This window comes from Amblyomma maculatum, chromosome 11, assembly GCF_055883805.1.
Source record: "Amblyomma maculatum isolate TAMU_Amacu chromosome 11, ASM5588380v1, whole genome shotgun sequence".
NCBI lineage: Eukaryota > Metazoa > Arthropoda > Arachnida > Ixodida > Ixodidae > Amblyomma > Amblyomma maculatum.
The window spans coordinates 3,137,691-3,157,040 of record NC_139354.1 but is presented as its reverse complement, the minus strand read 5'-3'; the positions used below and the strand labels follow the sequence as shown (position 1 = coordinate 3,157,040).

At 44.9% G+C, this 19,350-nt stretch overlaps 1 protein-coding gene across 1 annotated transcript in view; it reads right to left on the bottom strand.

Annotated features, from left to right (window-relative positions):
* Positions 1–7,386: 7,386 nt before the first annotated feature.
* The window catches only part of LOC146172671 (uncharacterized), a 50,766-nt gene continuing 38,802 nt past the window's right edge, over positions 7,387–19,350 (bottom strand). Inside the window, exon 3 of the mRNA XM_084584496.1 lies at positions 7,387–13,064. Coding sequence (XP_084440622.1) covers positions 11,171–13,064 — 1,894 coding nt within the window. The 3' untranslated portion in view covers positions 7,387–11,170. The remainder of the gene's footprint in view (positions 13,065–19,350) is intronic.

The window sequence follows — 19,350 nt, the reverse complement described above, 5'->3', positions numbered from 1 at the left end:
ATAGCTACGGCTTTTCACATGGTGTGGGCCAATTAAATCCCTTTATCGATAAACTTCCTATCTCAATTTGGAGCAGTGGGAGGCCATTCTGCACAGCGAGGACATTGACCAACAACGAGGACTGGTTCGCAGGGCCCACGCTGCGGCGCCGCTGCCACTGGGCTGCCGGAATAGGCGGACCACCCACAACTCCGAGAACTCCCATGCACTCAATAAAGTTTTCAATCAATCAATCAATCTCCTTCCGTTCCCTCGCAAAGGTTTTTCACTCTCCTGCCCGGTCGTCTAGCCTCCGCAAGGCAAATTCCCCTTCCTCCTCCACGTTTGGCGGAAGGTGAGGCGTGGCACTCCGCTTGCGCGAAACAAAAAAAACGGGCGAGGGTGCGCGCGCCGCTGGATTCAGTCTGGCCGTGGCGAGAGAAAAGCGCGCAGCGAGCGGTAGACGCCCATCCTTCACCGTCAGACAGCGAGACGGACCAATGGACGTCGTTTTCGACAAATACGTCATAGCTGCGGCTTGACGGGACCGCGCAGGGAACGGGAAAGCTGGCTTCCCGAAAGAGAGCATAAGAGAGCTTTAATTAGTATTTTCCTTGCTTTGCGGCGCGCGTGTCACTGTAGCATTTTGCAGACTATCTCCGGTACCTGATCGAAACACTGGGCTCCTTCGTTTAAAAGGTTCTTCCCTGGACAGTGGCCCTTTAACTTTCGATGGAGGCAAAACAGTGGCGTCCATATGCTGCGTAATGTCAGTAAATGCTAAAGAATATAATTGGTCACAGGAAGGGAAAGACGCAGTATCTGTCACACTTGTTTGTGTGGACACCTGACCGCGCCATAAGGGAAGGGAGGAAGGTGGGAGTGAAACGGGAAAGAGACAGAGGAGCGGTAGTGGAGGGCTACGGAGTAATTTCGACCACCTGGGGAACTTTAATGTGCGCTGAATCGCACAGCACACGAACGCCTCTTCGTTTCACCTCCATCGAAAGCAGCAGCCGCGGTCGAGATCGAACCCGGGTACTCTGCAAAGTAGTTTTTAAAGAACCCCAGGTGGTCGAAATTTTCGGAGTCCTCTACTACGGCGTCTCTCATAGCCTTAGCTGTTTTAGGACGTTACTGTATAAACATTTTCATTAAAATGTGCATAATATTATCTTACATCCCGTATTTGCCTCAAAGTTAAAAAGTGTACAAGGAAGCTGGACTTGCAATCGTCACATGCCACTCCAGACAGCTGGCAACTGCTTATATGGGCGGCACATTATGTAATGTGAAGCCATATGTGGCTGGCACAACAAGAACACAAACTGTATATTGGGTGTAAGAAAAAGGTTATCACTAGGGCAGATCTCATAACCTGAGGCCAGTCCCACAAGGAACATAGGGTTATAGATTGATTGATAGATTGATAATGTTTATTTGAGTGTGCCTCAACAGCCAAGTAGCCTAAAGGAGCGCACACTAGGTCAGATACATCAGAACACTTAATAACATTTAAAACCAGGCATGAAAACAACAATTAGGCAAATATGTCCGTGTCAATAAACGTTTTGTTGTACAAGCTTTGTATACGAGTCATCGGACAGTTGGCGTGCAAATCTGGATAAAATGTGTCAGAACATTTTGCAGCCTTTGCATGCGGCACACGAAAATTCAGTGACATCAGTAAGGTCTCACAGTTAATGAAACCACGGACAATTTTTTGCAAAAACTGCATGTCACGTATGAGTCGCCTGTCGCCAAGAGTACACATTTTGAGGTCTGCCAAGAGAGAATCGTAGTCGTAGAAACGGCGGCGTCCAATATATCTGTCATAAAAGATGCGTACGAACCTACGCTGGACATTTTCAATTTTTGCGCAATAGGTGGCAGATAAGTTATTCCAGGCCACTGACGCGAACTCAAGACGCGGTCTCACAAAGGCACAGTATAGAGTGCGTAGACATTCGTGCCGTTGAAATGTTTTTGTTAGTCTAGAGATAAGACCGATATGTCTCAATGCGCGTAACACAATTGAATTTACATGCAATCTAAAATCAAGCCTTGAATCAACAACAACACCAAGGTCTTGTACATGGGCCACACGAGAAATATGATCCGCCAAAAGTGTATAATCAAACACAACTGCGTCGCGTTTCCTGGTTAGAGACAAGACGGAAGTCTTCTTAATATTCAACTTTAAGCGATTCCACAAACACCATTTCTCGACGTTGTTAATGTCAGCTTCCAATTGGCGGCAGTCCTCAATATCTTCAATATTACGGAATAATTTGAAATCATCTGAGAAGAGCAAAATTCTCGAGTCCTTGACATGTAACGGCAAATCATTAACAAACACTAAAAACAACAAAGGTCCTAAGTTGGAGCCTTGAGGCACTCCCGAAGATGGTAGAAATTCGTTGGACACGCAGCCGGAAAATCGGACCATGTTACGGCGGCTGCCAAGGTAGCTTTTGAGCCACCTACAGTACATGGGGCAAAGTCCGTATCTTTCCATCTTCATCAGAAATACCTCATGGGAAACCGTATCGAAAGTTTTAGTCATATCAAAGTAGACTGCGTCTACCTGACCGCGATTAAATACATGTGGGCCAGTATAATCAAGAAAGCTGCATAAATTCGTTTCCACAGATCGACCTTTTAAAAACCCGTGCTGCAGAATTGAGATCTTCTGCTTGAAGTATGAGCCCATGCGTTCGTACATAACCATTTCAAAAACTTTCGCAAAAGAACAAATCAGTGACACAGGTCGAAAGTTGTTCACATCACAAGCATCGCCAGACTTGAATACAGGAACAACTACTGACAATTTCCAATGACAAGAAAAAACACCAGTTCGCAATGATAAGTTGAACAAATGTGCTAAAACAGGGCCAAAGATGTCAGCGCATCCTTTGATTACGAAGCTGGGAATTTCATCAACTCCTGTTGAAAGTTTTGGCTTAAGTTTCTGAATCGCCAAAAGAACCTCATGCTCGGTAACATTATCATAAGCCAAACAGTGAGTGCTGTCTTCAGAAGTGATAAGAGCTGGTGCGTTATCATGGCGCACAAAACAAGAGCTGAAGTGATCAGCAAAAGCTTGGCACACATCTTGAGGTTTAAAACAGATACCATCGCGCGTCTATATCACAGCCGCACTAACCTTATCATTTCGTTGCTTGCGCACAAAATCCCAAAAACTGTTTGGTTCCTTTTTGAAGTTCTGTTCAAGAAATTTGTGGTACTCAGCTTCATCACGTGCAATCAGTTTTTTTTCACAATTTTTCTGCACAATGAATATCTTTGGTACCAATACTCACTTTCTGATTTCACGTAGAGTTTATGATACTCCTGTTTTTTCTTCAAGTAATGTCTCAAATCGCGCGAGAACCAGCAAGGAAATCTACACTTCTTCGATTTACGGCGTGGTATACATGTTTTCATTATACCCTGTACAACTGATGTAAGTAGCTCGACGCCTGTGTTTACATCATCAATCTCAAGCAATTCAGACCAGTCGTAGGCCTGAAGATCATTGTACAGCTTCATGTAATTGCCATACGCGTATCTAAATTTTTCTGGCACCATCTCACGCACTGGACGAAAAGACAAAAAGAACGACAAGGTAAACGGGCAATGATATTTGTCTATCAGAACAAGAGGATCGCGCACCACTTGCACGCCGAAAAGAGGCACATTAGATAGAATTAGGTCTAAAATGTTTCCAGCACAGTTCTTCATTGCATTGCATTGATGTAAACCATGGAAATTACTAAAATCAATTAAACATTCGGCTTTTTCTCGAGTTTCTGTGCAGTCACTAATGACCAAACCAGTGGACCAATCGACCTTAGGAAGATTAAAGTCTCCGTAAATGTGAACCTTGTATTTTGAAAATTCGATTTTTCCCCAATATCTAAAAAATGATCGGTAAAAACGTTAGGAGCAGAATTTGGTGGAAAGTAGTAACAGCCAACTAGATAGTGCGATTTGTCACACGTTGGAATTTCCAACCACACACATTCTTCGTATGTCTCCAGGTCTGGTCTCCTAAATGCATTTAGCAAAGAACGGCAGGCTATCAGAACTCCGCCCCCGTATTTAATCTTGTCAGAATAGACCCTGTCGGCCCTGAAGACAGCATACTCATCTGTGAAATAAGACGCACTTGAACATGATGAGTTTAGCCACGTTTCTGTCAGGCTTTTAATGTCATACTCACATTCGTATGCATTCGCGAAGAGAGCTTCCGTTTTAGTTCGCAGCCCTCTCGTGTTTTGGTAATACAGCTTAATTTCCTGTGCCATTTTCGGATGTAGTTAGAGCACCGTTAGGGTCATCGAAGCGCCGTGAGGACCACAGCTTTCCATAGAAAGGGCGAAATACACAACCATCAGGCCACACTTCCGGATTGTTCACAAGCTCAAATAAATGCTCATCCAGAGAAACGTGAAATGAGCAATATGTATCGTACTTCGTTTTGAGTTTCGTGCAAGTAACAACTTTGTCACCTATTGTATTCGCCAAAAGTTCCTGTATCTCCGACGCCGTTGTTGTCGGGTCCAGGCGAGAAACAAATAAGCTTTTCTTCGCCGGTAGTTTGGGCGCTACTTTAAGCATGGATTGCTTAGATGTGCCAAACGTAGCTCGAGGCCGAGAGGGTTGGCTCACCGCTTTCAACGGGCGTGGCAGATGAGTACTCCGGTCCTGAGCAGGAGGCTTCGGAGGAGGGGCCGACATTCCAGCGTGAAGATTTACCGCCACAGCTGAAGCGTAGTTGCGAGATTCCGAGCAGTCAGAATTCGAACACTCACACTGGCTGGCGGTACGAACAGATGCACTCAGGCCACTCAAAGATTCACGCAGGAGCGCATTTTCAGCACGAAGCCGTCGCACCTCATCCGTCAACGCATCCATTCGACTAGCCATTTCCCGTAGCATTAAAATAACACTCGAGGAAGCACTGACGGAATCTGAATCTTGAAAATCCAGGGAAGAGCGTTGCGCTTCGGGGGGCGTTTCCGTGTTGCTACTTCCGCAGATAAGCCCCTCTGCCGAAGGATCACGCCGCTTCACGCAATGAACACATTTGTACTTGCTGGTCCCGGATTCCATTAGGATGTTGTATTCCTCGGCCTGTATGTTGATGTATTTGCAGTGAAAACGCTGCTTGCAAGACGGCCTACCACGAATGGGCTGGGAGCAGCGCGCACATGCGTCCGCATCGGGCGCCATCTTGGATTCGTTGATGTATAATGCGTATAGCTAAACCACATCTATAGGAGGTTGTGCAGGGCGGCTGTTTTTGGTCCTACGGGGCTGGGACTGGACTAGCCTGCCTTAGAATTTTTATCTGTTGTCGGCCGTCATTGCACCCGCCACCGCTTAGGTGGTGGACGACGGCTGTTACGGCACGCATCCTTCTTTTTCTTCTCTACTTTATCTTTTCTGTCCGCACGAGGCAGAGGCTCTTTATTTTTCTTTCCTTTTACATGCCTCAGCATAGTATATGTCCGCACGAGGCAGCGGAGGTGGCTCAGCTACAGAGCCAGTAGCAAGCCCGTGCGTTTTCTTTTCCTTCTTCCTACAGCACAACAACATAAACCACATCTATAACAGGTTCCACTGATCCGTGCAATCAGCTGGTAAAGTCCAGATTGGTTATTTCTGTTTTCCAATTCCTGTGCTCTCATCAGTTCAGTTCAGTTCAAGCATTCAGTCGTGTCCGACTCTTCGTGACCCTATGGACCATGTCACGCCACGCTTTCCGGTCTCTCACTATCTTCTTAACATCACATAGCTTCATCTGCAATGCCTCGAGAATGCCATCTAACCATCGCGTTCGCTGCCTACCCCTTCTCCGGCGACCCTCAACCTTTCCCAACATCAAATCTTTCTCCAGCGACTCCTCTCTTCTCATCAGATGACCAAAGTAGCTGAGCTTTAACTTTAGAATTTGACCCTCCAATGAGCAGTCGGGGTTTATGGTCGACAATATCGACTGATTTTGATCTTCTGGCAGTCCAAGGAACTCTTAAGAGTCTTCGCCAGCACCACAATTCGAACGCGTCAATTCTTCGGCGGTCAGCCTTTTTCACAGTCCAACTCTCGCATCCATACATCACAACTGGAAAGACCATAGCACGGGTTATACGGATCTTGGTTGGCAGACTAATGTCTCTGCTCTTTACTAGGCGGTCAAGGCTAACCATTGCTCTCTTTCCCAGAAGCAGGCGTCTCCTAATTTCATGGCTGCAGTCTCCTTCCGAGGTAATCTTGGTGCCCAAGAACAGAAAATCTGTCACAGTTTCCACTTCTTGTCCATTGATGCTCCAGGACTTGATAGGGCAAGACGCCATGATCTTCGTCTTTTTAATGTTCAGTTTAAGCCCAAACTTCTCATCATGACCTCCAAAGCCAATAGGCTATCCATTGCCTCCCATTCCCTTTCCCCTAACGTGGAGGGCCTGCCCTTCCGTTTTCACCACCTGCAGTTGTAAGCATGTGGCAATTGAATTCAGGTCAATTCCACATTCCTACTGCAAAAGGTGGCAGTTCGTCAAGGTGCTACCTGCCAGCCAAAGTAATTCAATATTAAAATCATTCTGTTGGATTCAACTGACAGCCGCCAATCTTGGAAAGAGGCAATTTAATTCAACTTCCACCTGGCCAATGCATAGCTGTTATGGCCATGTACGAACATACAGCATCAGTCTTAAGAAGTCAATTACTCAGTAGATTAATTTCCACTGGTTCATTAATTTCCACCTGCCTGTTAAAGCAGGTGGAAAATTCTTTCAATTTTGGTGGGCACCTGATCTGCACTGTGATGAAATAAATGAACACATATTTCAAAATTGCACGTTCTACTAACTTGTGCATAAATAAGCAGTGAAGTAATGTTTGTGCACAAATGATTTTAAAGTTAGTTTTCACACTTATGACCTTCACTGGCAGCCAAGCGTTTACAATAGCACAGCTGCTACATACTCCTATAGAACTCTACCGCTCAATCCGGAAGAAAATGTAAACCTGCATTTAACTTCATGAATTCCAGGCACCAAAGAAAAAACAAACAGCATTATAGCAAAGCATTGCACTAAAAAAGTAGTTGATGATGTAAAGCATTGGCTGCAGTTTGCAAACCCTCCTCTCAAAGGTGCAGGGTATAAGTGCTAATTTTTAGGTCAGCTACCAAAAAAACATGACAAATCATGATAGTGGTTATCCTTTTGCATGTGTATATGCCAACTACATAGATGAGCAGTCATAACGATAGCTCATTTACAAGAAAGGCATAAACTTAGCAACAAGGTAGCAGGGCAAGTGACTATAGAAGGCATCATTTGCTTCCTGGGTTTGACTATTTCTGAAGTTCAAGGACACAACAAAGAGTCAAGCCATGGTAAACAATCATTTATTAACAATGCTGCTCATAAAGTTTCTGTGCTTTGAGGCAGCCTTGAGGAGGCGACAAAAACAATGAGATACAAAAATATCATCACATGGTGCAAGGATCAACAACACTTACATTGGACATCTCCCAAACTGTTTTGTTTCAACAACCAACTCTGCCAATAAGTAGCAAGTCGAAAAAATGTGCACTCAAATTCTTAAACTATGAGGAAAACTTAACATCGCAAAAAACTTGGAAACAAAATATAACAAAGAGAATGGGTCGAAATTAAAATGGGAACTAGCAATAAATTAACAGCAGCCTCTGAGGCATGGCAGTTGCTTCTGTACAAGGAGATGAACTGTTATTATGGTCAGCTTCAAATGTACAGGGTTTAGGCGAAGCTACCAAAACATGAACACATTTGGTTGCTCAAGTCTGTGCTGCAAAGCAGTATGACACAGCTAGTTGTAATCCAAATGTGCCATATCTAATCACATGGTTAAAAATTAGAAAGCGAGGTTTCTTATCCATGTTCTACAAATCCATGTCTCTGCCTGAGCTGACCCTGTGTACCATGGTGGCTGCAACCTATTTGTGGAGCTCCCAAGGACATAACTTCCCAATAAACATATATACAAAAATTGACTATACATCCACATTGAACAAATGTTTGTCTATTACACCTGAGTTTAGTCAAAGTGTGTACAAGTAACAACGGTCACCATGATAATCAACAAAACCATCACAAAAAGGAAAAAAATGCTTCAATGCAACTTATGTACAAACATAGCCACTGGGAAGTCTTTGGAAATGAAATCTCCATGCTACAGATCAAACAAAGCAGGATGGGAGGTCTTCACTCATGATGTAGAAATCAACCCTACAACAAAGGCCAAGAGATGTAAGCTGCACTTTGGGGCTGAGTGATACCATTAAATGTGACTATGTACAGGGCCCAGCAAATGAGGCCAAGAATCATGTCCTGACTAGTCGCACACATATCAATAACTCATGATAGAGGTGATCAAAATTCTCTTTTTCAACGGTCTTCCAAGGCATATGAAGAGAGATCACAGGGTTGCAGCACGAAAGAAAAAAATCTCAAAAGGAAAAAGATGTACTCCTCGCAGTTTGCATACATGAAGACTCGATATAATGTGAAGCATCACAATAAAGTCCAGCTTAGCAGTGGGAATCTCTGAAAGTTACTTGCAAAATCCCGCATCCCAGAAAAGCACAAAATATGAGGAGGCATCATTAATTACAAGTTTTCTACATGGGCCACGAAACTAGATCCACTAAACGTGCTACAACAGACTAACCAATTTCACTCTGCCTTAGCAACAAACAAATAAGACCATGCTTCCGTCTTAACTGGCTCATGTACTCAAAGGCGACGGTAGTTTCATTGTGGATGGCTGACACCAGTTATCATTCTAGAAGCACCACTGTATGGGCATTATTTTTGGCTTTTCGCATTTTGCATGTGTATGCAGCCAGTAAAAAATGACTGGTTGTTCAAAGGAATAGTAAAGAAAGTTGCCACTGCACAATACTGGCAGGGACCTTGCGTGCAAGTGTACCAAAGTGATAAATATAATGCGCTTCACATGCAGCATGCCACTGATACAACTGCCAAAATTAATTTAATCAGGCTGTGCAATTATCACATTTGGCCATCTGACCTAAAAACTACACAAAAAAATAACAAGTGTGCAGATGCAACATGAATAAAAAAGGTCAATGTTCCATGCCAAACAGTGTCCATAACTAGCATACTAAATTGTTCACAACCATTGAGGCAGCTATGATAATGAAGGTGGACAACAGAGATGAGCGTGATGACAACAGCAGGTGTTAAGAGAATGACACGGCTGTCGTGTGAATTCATGTCAATCCTAGTGCCATATAGCTTACAATCAAGCCACGGTCAACAAGTTACAAGTAGTAGTGTGAAGTCTGGGAGACTTTGATTGCACCACCACAGTATCGCGGATTTAAATGAACAAAAACATAGTTTACAAGAAAGCACAGAGGTTCTCTGAAATGCCTTCAGGAAAGTCCACCCAGTGCCCTTAAGGTATCTCAAAACATTCTCAAGCTACGACAAGAGCTTCGCTCAAGCAAAACTTCAAAAGCAAGTGACAAATGCAAACATGTAAACCTTGCATTAAACTACATGCTAGAATAACAATGCAAGCCACAACTTCACAATCTTCAGCTTAGAAACAAGTGTTGTGACATATCTGTGCATGCCAGTGCGGTAGAAAGAAAATACCTCAGTCTGTTGTTGGATGTCACGTCTATTGCTCATTCTTTTTGCATGTCTTTAGTTCCCAACTGCAATGAATTCTCAGAAATCTAAGCAGTTAAAGTTTATGAAGCTTGGCTTTTTAAGCATTTGATTCTTCAGAGCGAAGCAAATGTGGCAGAGTATGCTTGACTATGCAAGGTGACACTGGAAATCAAGGACAAAGCAAAATATTTTATCAAATATTAGGTAACAATGTTATCAGTGCCACAAATTCATAATGCCGCAGCAAGGAAGAAATTGATCATTCTGCAAGGCATGCATCAGGTTTGGAAAGCTGGGTGACAAATAATTAACAAGAGAAACAGATTCCTGTTAAGATCAATTTCAGATTCCGTGAATTTTGTGCATTAAATTTCAAATGCAAAAGAGCACTGTGGCATGAGAAGAAATTCAGCAAACAAGGCATAAAATTCAAATTTGCCTTTTTTTGCTCCTGCAACTCAACCCAGCTAGTCCAAAATCATGCAACACGTACTCAATGGATCTAAAACCAGGTACTCGAGAAAACATGATGCTAAAGACAAAAAATTCAGTATTGTACTCTGAGGAGTTCTTGCATACTCAGATCTGTTCTTTGAAATGACGTGCAATCTCACAATTCCTCTAGATCACCATTTAAAACAATAAAGCTGCCTACATTATGCAAGCTTTGTAGATACCTCAAACATTGGTTTCCACTGTTCAACAGTAGGATTGCACCATGAATGAGAGCAGAAATATTCCAAACAACATAAGCATTAGCTTAAAACCAAAAACCCAAGTAGTATTTTAATGCATTAGTTATATTTGGTGACATATCTTTTTGACAGAGAATGCAAGGCTAGTACAGCGGCACGACGTGTGATGCATAGCTGCGTTATTCTGCCGAATACACTGGACGCACAATGGTGTGCTTGTCGACCTGATGCATTGCTCTCGCTCTAGCAACTTCCTTCTATGGTTGTAGCAGTTTTGTTTTCCTTGACTTGGACGTTAGGAGTAGTCAGTTGTGTTAAAAAAATGTCTTAAACAAATATCTGCTATAAAAGAAAATTAACTGCAAGTGCGGACGAGATTCTGCTGCGTAGGATGAGAGTATGTGTTTTGGCTCCCTAGCCAGCATTCGAATGCTGAAAAAGGTTGTCACATAGTATCGATGACTACATAGTTTCGTAAATATACATGGTAAACGAGTGCAAAAAGACGAACACAGCAGAGATGACAACACGACACAAGCGCTCATGTCTTCTCTGCTGTGCTTGGCTTTTCGCGATCGTTTACTATGAATACTTACCAACGTGCCTAACTTCTCACATTAACGCAATTTATAGTTTCATAAACTTTTTGAGCACACGGTTCCTCTCATGGAAGTGTATGATGACTTCGGATATGGTTTGGCACATCAACAAAAATCATGTTGAATCATAGAGACTTCACAATGAGAACACAAATACCTCTCTCCGCAATGTTCTGATTTTTCACAAGCTGCAGCCCATTTACTGTTGGAGGGAAAGTGTGCCCTGTGCAGCATCCCTCGCAACGTCATCAACTGGGTTACTGGAGCCTGGCAGTGTCTTAGGCGGAAGGAAGCCTTTCCAGAGTTTGTGAACCTCTGCGGGGAGGTGGTGGTGCCAGCTTTTGAGGTAGTAACGAGTGTATTTCCGAAGCTGACGGAACTTGCAGAAAGTGGCATCCCCGTCCGACACTTGCTTGGTCTTGACGAGAAAGCCATTCTGTTTGAACGTGTCCTCCAGCTTCTGCTTGATTAGTGACCTTTGGCTCGGTTTGCGAAGACCTCGTGGCGCTTCCGACGGCGATGGGCTCGTCGAGGTACCACTGTGGACGTTGGCCCTTGGGTCACGACAGTTCTGTAGCACAGCCATCAATGCTGACCGACTGCCACCACTTGAACAGTCCGCATAGGACTGTGGTTGAAGAGGATGAGAAGGCCTGATGGCGGTGGCAGCAGACGTAGGTGTCGAGTAAAGCGCGTAGCCAAATGGTAGTTGAGTAGGCGGTGCTGCAGGGGCAGACACCACCGACTGGTGATGTCCGAGTGCGGCTAAGGGATTTGGCTGGGAGAAAGCGCTGAAGAGCCTCCGGCTGGGAGGAGTTGGCAGAGGTGCTTCTAGCGCCACTTGCAGTGGTGACTTCTCGAAATGGCTGGACGTAGGGGCCCTCAAATCTGGGTACGGAAAGTGATAGTGTTCCGAAGGCACATTTGACAGATAGGGCTGAGAACAGGTCGGCACACAACAGGGAGAGAATGATGCTGCTCTGCAGACTGCAGTGGAGAGACAGCAACTGCTTGTGCTGCCACCGCTTCCGTGTTCCTGCGCACGAGCTCTCGTCTTCATAGACAAGTCCAAAGGGTGCGAACCAGTTGAAGCATCATCGTTCTCGAGGAGAGACAGGTACTTTCGGTAGGGAACAACCCTGCGGGTCTGAGAGGGCTTTCTCCGATTGCGTTTCGACAGACACTCGAACAGAATCTCCGACTGCTTGGTGGACACATCAGAGGTTGCATCTGCGATGCCGCACGCCGGCGATGTGGATGCAGCTTCACTCCTGTTCAGGACATCATCTGAACCGCATGATGAGGCAACTTCATCGAAAAGTTCACTACTCCTAACAGGGGGAAAGCTCCCAGTCATTGATCTCAGGACCTCCTCCTCTGAAGGTGCAGGTAGGCTAGAAGTGAGGGCAGTGACCACAAGTCCTGGGTTAGATATCTGTTGAAGTTGAGAATGGGGTTCATCCACAGAGGTTCCAGGGATGTCCCCAGCCCTTTCAGTGCAAGCGACTGGTGGAAGACATGCTGAAGCTGCTGGCTGCCTACGTGATACCTCTGCACGCAGCCTGGAGGCTAGCTGAGTAGATGAAGGCTTGTCGACTTCGGGCGAGTAGTTGTCAAACACTGCATGCCTGGAAGACTCTGCAGCAGCAGCAGCAGCAGCAGCTTGTGCAGCGGGGACCGCAGCTGTGGGTGGGGCGTCCGAGGATGACACCGACCACTGAGAAACCATAATCTGCTTGGTGCCGTGCTCTTCCTGGAGTTTGCACTCGGCATGCACTTTCCAGACATCGTCGTGGGACCCATCATCCTTTTCTGATGTGATGCTCTCGGACGGGATGAAATTGTGAAATTTGAGGCAGCGGTTGCCGCCACCCCGGCGGCCACTTCGACTACGGGTGGTGCGGTGGCCTTGCTGCGGCTGCTGCTGCCGACTCAGGAATGAGGGCTTCATAGAGCCGCCCCGGCCGCGCTGAAGCGGAGACAGTACGCTGAACAGGTTGCCATTCGGTGCGTGGTACAGCTGCTGGAAGTAGCCGCTCAGCCGCTGCTGCTGTCCGTCAGACCCCCTGCTGGCCACGGCAGCGGCATCAGTTCTGCGCAAAGCAGAGAAAATGAAAAGAGATGGCACAGTAAATAAACTGAGTCACACCTGGTACATTTAGCAAACTAATGCAGATTAAGCCGTTAAGTGGCTGCTGTAGTTATTACCTGCATCCTGGTAGGACCTTAGGGCGATACATGGTACCAAGCAACGGTATGCATTGTCCAGGCTGCCAGAGGATGAGGCATATTATTTAAAGGAGCTATGGAAAGCTATTTACTAAATCTAGAAAACGCGTACGAGGAATCAGTATTTCCGCAGTGCTCTTCACAATGCAAAAAATTAGGCTAGCTTTATTAGCACGGAGCATATCAGCGATCGAAAACGATTCTCCTCCTCTACCCCTCAAGTGAGCGCAAGCCGGCGAGCATGAAAAAAAATGAGGAAACGTTCAGACGGCGCCACACCCTCCCCTTCCCCCCTGCGTCATCAAAGGAGCTCCAATAAATGGGCACACCCAGAAAGCCCCGATGACGGCATCGGGAAGGGAGTGCACGCACAGTCGCTCTAATCGGTTGCGAGCGGTCGCCCGGAGCACTTTTAAAATTAGTATATTATAGGCTCCGTGCAAAACCATTAAATTTTTATCGAATACTCACAAAGATCACCTGTACGAATTTCCGGCATATAACCGCAAGTAGCCTTTCAGGGGGCCCTTAACTTGTCACAGGGAGATTTTTTTCTACACGGGATTGGTCTTACCTAAGCAACAAAATTTTGTAAGCTACAAAAAGAAAATCAAGAGGTCTTGACGCCTATCACTTCTGTCAACGTAACGTCTGCAAAGCTAATACATGTGCCCTTCTTTGAAGCCCTGTGCCTATGTGGGACTGGGCAAAGGTGGGTTCCAGTAAAAACGTCTCGAAAAAAAAAGAAATAAAGAAAAGCACCCCGAAGTAAATGTCTCCGAAAAAAAAAATGGTCCCGGAAATAAGCTCCTTGATAAAAAGTCCCCATTATTGTGCCCAACAGGGTGGAATAAAACATACTGCAAAGTCAAGCTTTCGTCTTGCTTGGCACCCGGTTTATCGGGGATAAATTGCCTTCATTGTCATTTTACTGTTTTTACCTTACATCTTTATGGTTTTACCTTGAACTTTATTTCTATTTCTGAATCTTGCCGTTTTTCTTTCCACATTCTGTAGTTACGCGCACTATAAGGCGTATATTGAGCTTATTCGTGGCATTTCCTCGCGGCAAGCCGCAATGAAGTAAGCTACAGCGCTTCTACCTGTCGAACTGGAAGTTGCAAAACAGACCTGAGGCCATGCATTCGTAACAAAAAAAGAAGAAAAGGTGGCACCGAAAGAAGTGTGGCCGAGGACCAGTGCGCCGTTAGTCGTTTTGCGCTTCAAGGGCATTGGCGGTCGAAGTGTTGGGTTGAATACGTTTTCTTTGCAGGATCTCCGGTCTATGACCGTGGTGTGGTCTGATAGTCCAATAGCGGGCTCGTCAATAAGCGGAAGCAAAGGAGCGCTGACTGCCAGTTTCGATGGGTGGGAGCGGTGGTACAGGGTAGACGCGGTCAACAACCGGTCAAGGCTAGGCCTGCTTTTCCTTCATCACCATCGGAAGCGCACCAAGAATTCTACCCTACAGCCACCTTCTGTCATGGGGGTTTCTTCGGGACCTTATCTTCCGGGAACCTTTTTACCTACACCCGAACAAAGGTACAGGCAGTAGACATTGATATGACGCAAAAAAGATCTAGGCAGAGAGATAAATGAGTCGATCTCAGTCTGTCAGTAATGACCATACCACCAAATAAAAGCGCAAGAGAAACTACTTTCCACCTTGCCCACCCCTTCAGATCAACTCACTGAAAAAGGAAGAACAAACCATTTGCCCTCTCGCCCTAAAAAACAAAAAATCTTAAACATGAGGCTGCAATGATCCCAGTCCGTGCGTCGAACCCCATACTTATTTATTTATTTTTATTTATTGATACTGTCAGCCGTAAGGCCATTACAGGGTGAACACAAATACATGTAATTAGGGAACACACAGCCACAAGTGCAACCTTATACACTTCTAGAAAAATCAATTCAAAAATGACAAAACCGCCCCGCTTTGCAGATACAGGACTTTAGTACAACACTGGCGAACAAATTATTCATTAAATAATTCGGCCTGCAAGCCACCAAAATCACAACAAGGGAAAAATATGAAAAACTAAAAGTGGCAGGGATATCTAGTAGGGTGTGTGACTGTATAAGCATTTTTCAAATTGAAGCATACTGTCTGTTTGCAGAAAGGCCTGAGGCAGGGAATTCCATTCTGTTATTGTTCTGGGGAAAAATGAATATTTAAAGCAGCTAGCACGGGCATTCATAGGTGTAACCTGATAGCTGTGAGAGCTTCGTACAGGACGACAGGAACGCTGTTGCAAATAGGGGCTTGTGTTTATGTTGAAGTGATTATTATACAACAGATAAAGAAATTTTAGCCTGGTGATCTTTCGTCGTTTAGATAGCGGAGGAAGTTGTAATTCATGTAGCATGTCAGTCACAAAATCTGTGTATCTATACTTTGATAAAATGAATCTGGCTGCCCTTCTTTGAACCTTTTCAATCTTATCGATTTGTTTTGACTGATAGGCATCTCATATGACGCTCGCGTATTCCAGTGTCGGACGCACCAGCGAGAGATAGGCAGTCAGTTTTGCTTTTGTGGAAGCAAGCTTCAGTTTCCTTCTAATAAACCACAACTTATTTTCGGCTTTTGAACATATGTTATTAATGTGTGAATTCCAACTTAGGTAAGAGGATACAGTAACACCTAAATATTTAAAAGAGCTTACGCGTGTTATAAGTCGCCCCTCTATTTCATAACCAAATGAAAAAATATTTTTAGCTTTGTTAGACACTGTAATATATGAAGTTTTTTAATTAATTTTCATTTGGGAAGTTGTGCACCTTTCATTAATAGAATTCAAAGCCGAATTTAATGCCAGCTGGTCTTCTGGCTTTGAAATGACTGAGTAAATTAAACAATCATCCGCAAACAGCCGGACTGTAATATGAGGAGGAAGTGAGACTGCAATGTTGTTGACATAACATAAAAATATTATGGGCCCCAGCACAGACCCCTGAGGAACACCTGATGGCACACCCAGGGTGTCAGATTTCGCGCTGTCTACCTCCACAAACTGGGTTCTGTTTGTGAGATAAACTTTTATCCAGTGTACAATATGTCTGTTTACGCCAAGGCCAATCAGTCTGTTAAGTAGTTCATCATGGGGCACACAGTCAAATGCTTTGGACATGTCTAAGCAAATTGCATCTACTTGATTCCTATCATTTATTGCTTTTGAAAAATCATGCAGGGTTTCCATAAGTTGAGTTACAGTAGACTGGTTCCGTCTGAAACCATGTTGACTGGACTTCACTGCGCGATATGGACCGCAAAATACAACGCAGTCACTGAATGAACATCAGCAGTCCAGACCGCACGCTGTCACTGCTATAGTCCTGAATACAGGAAAAAAAAAAAAAGAAAAAAAAAATAAGGCGTACGGGCCACTTGGCCAAGTGTTAGTTTTTCTAGCCCTCTTCGAAACCGAGTATTTTTAGCGACGCACGTGGCCTCTTCCTGGTAGCCGGTTTCTGGGTGATGCAACCGTCGCAGTGCAGCTCGAAGCATTGACGGGCAGTTCCTTCACAGACGCGTTTCCGGCAGTATCACCGGCGACACGCTCGGAAACCGGATTCCAGCAGCCGTCAGCGACAGTTGAGAAAACATACGCATGAAGCTGTTCTACTGGACCTTCGCGAACCCACGCGTGAATCTCTGCCAATCTCCGATAAATAACTAACTAGCAGAAAGATTTGCAGCTGCCGATTTTATGTGATAATATATATATATATATATATATATATATATATATATATATATATATATATAGGGAGGGGGTTGAAGCTCAAATGGGTCCGGTAGGGCATAGACTTAAAGTAGTTGACACACGGTAGAAAAAACAACACTTTATTCCGACGTTTCGGCCGGGGTCCGGCCTTTGTCAAGGAATGTGTATATATATATATATATATATATATATATATATATATATCACGCTTTAGGACTTCTGGTCAAGCTGTCTGTCAACAGCTCTTTGCCCCGAAACGTAACCCCTCGAGTAGCTAAAGACATATAGACGTTCCTATATATAAACCTGATGCCTGATGAATGAATGAATGAATGAATGAATGAATGAATGAATGAATGAATGAATGAATGAATGAATGAATGAATGAATGAATGAATGACAATAAAATATACCTTCCAAAATGGTGTTTGATGAGAACTCCAGTCCAGGTCAACTTACAAAGGTGTACACAGAAGGTTTTCCATGCCAAACCGGGGCGAAACGTTGAAAATTAGCAATCGCAACAGGAAGAGAGGGTCGCCACGGCCTGTACAACGATCGACTGGTCCGACTCCCGACACCACGGCCAGGCCCCGTTCATGTCTGCCAGCGCGTAACTTCGGACGGGCAGCCGCTGCTCAAATACACAAGCCGGTATCAAGCCTGTACGCTTGCGCACCTACAGGTATACAGCTGCGGTAGCGGCTAATCAAAGGATACCATGTGACATCAATGGGCGAGTACAATACAATAGGCGGTGAACAAATGTCGCGACCGTGAGAGCCATTACGCACACGGCAATATGCAATACACACGACTCCGGAGGCGCGGCACGAGCTGATACGCATCACATTTAATTCAGCCTATAACTAAAACCAAAACGGTACATGTCTCGAACAACAGCCGCAGGTTAGCGTTTAAAAAGGCGCGTTGATACGCTGTGTATCGTAATACTAAAACATACCGCTAACGACCCACTCCGTCCAGGCGTAGAATACTATTACAACGTCGCGAAGTGCGGCCTTCCCTTTCTCGAGCCGAAATCGTACTGCTTAGCACATATCCGCTTATAATTTTGATGAACATGAGCTACGGCAAAGACTGGGATTAGTAGAGAAGAGAGCACAGAAGAGTGAAACAAAGGAAGTCACTGACTAACAAATGCCGGGTTCTGCAGAAAACACACAGACCTCCGACGTAATAAAGTTTATTTTATATCAGTGAGCAGCTGTGCGTCCTCACAAAAAGCGGCCGGCCGGTGCATCCAACAGGCTAAAAATCCACGCGCGTACACAATCAAGTGTAGTTTGCAACCAAGAAAAAAAATAAAATAAATCAAGCCTTAATTGCATACAATTTCGACGCGCCTTCACCGCTATATCTGCCTTTTTCTCACTATTTCCATTCTAGTCGGCGTCAATTTCATATGCCACATTTGGTGACCCAAGCAAATATGTGTAGTGAATCGCGCTCCTCGAAGTACAACTGATCCCAAAAACTTGCTAAAAAAACTACACCTGGTCAGAAACGGGAAACGATCAAGCTCTCGAGACACCTATCGGCCCAATATGGAAATACAACCACCCGTGATCACTGCGCCACAAGCGGTTGTGAAACAAGAAAATGCGCGAGTGAATAGACCAAGATGAGAGTTCGTCCTTCTGCGCACGATTCTGCGCACCGCATCGCTCACTTTCACGTCATATGACCATGTAGGGCCACGGCGGCAGCAACAACAAAAAGCGCTGATCACGTTGGCCCGCCGGTCGAGCCTTAGTCACAGGGATTGCGACGGGCGCGCGCTCTCAAATGCGGCCCAAAATAGCGACACAAAAAGACACAGAAAGAGGAGCCAGCCAACGCGCCACCGAGAGAAACAAACAAAAAAAAAAACGCAGAAAAAAAAAAAAAGCAACCGAGATGAACACTAAGGTAAAAACATCCATACGTCTGCTAATCGGACTGCGCGCGTTTTTAAATGCCGCGATCCTATGGGTCTGAGAAAGTGTAAGCAGCGTGCCACGAGCCGAACGAATTTATATTTCATGCACAGTCGAGAATACAAACTACGTGAGGTTCTGACAAAAATGCAGAACAAAATAAATTTGAACAGAACGAGGTTCACCGCTGTGACTGGCGAACCCAGATGGTGACAGGCGAAATTACGAAAGGTTGACCGTGCTCCCCCATGGTACCCATCCAGAAACCAACAAAACACTGACACGAAGGAACTGGGTGATGCCGTATCCAACTATGCAACTTCAAAAACGGTGAATCAAACGTGTTCGCGCACACAGCTCGTGAACATTGACGCATGACGCGGAGAGCCGTTTGCCGCTATCAACCCTTTAGATTCAATGAGGACAGCAGTGAGGCGTAAAAAGAAAGATCACAAGGTGCGGCGTCAAAGCCAAAA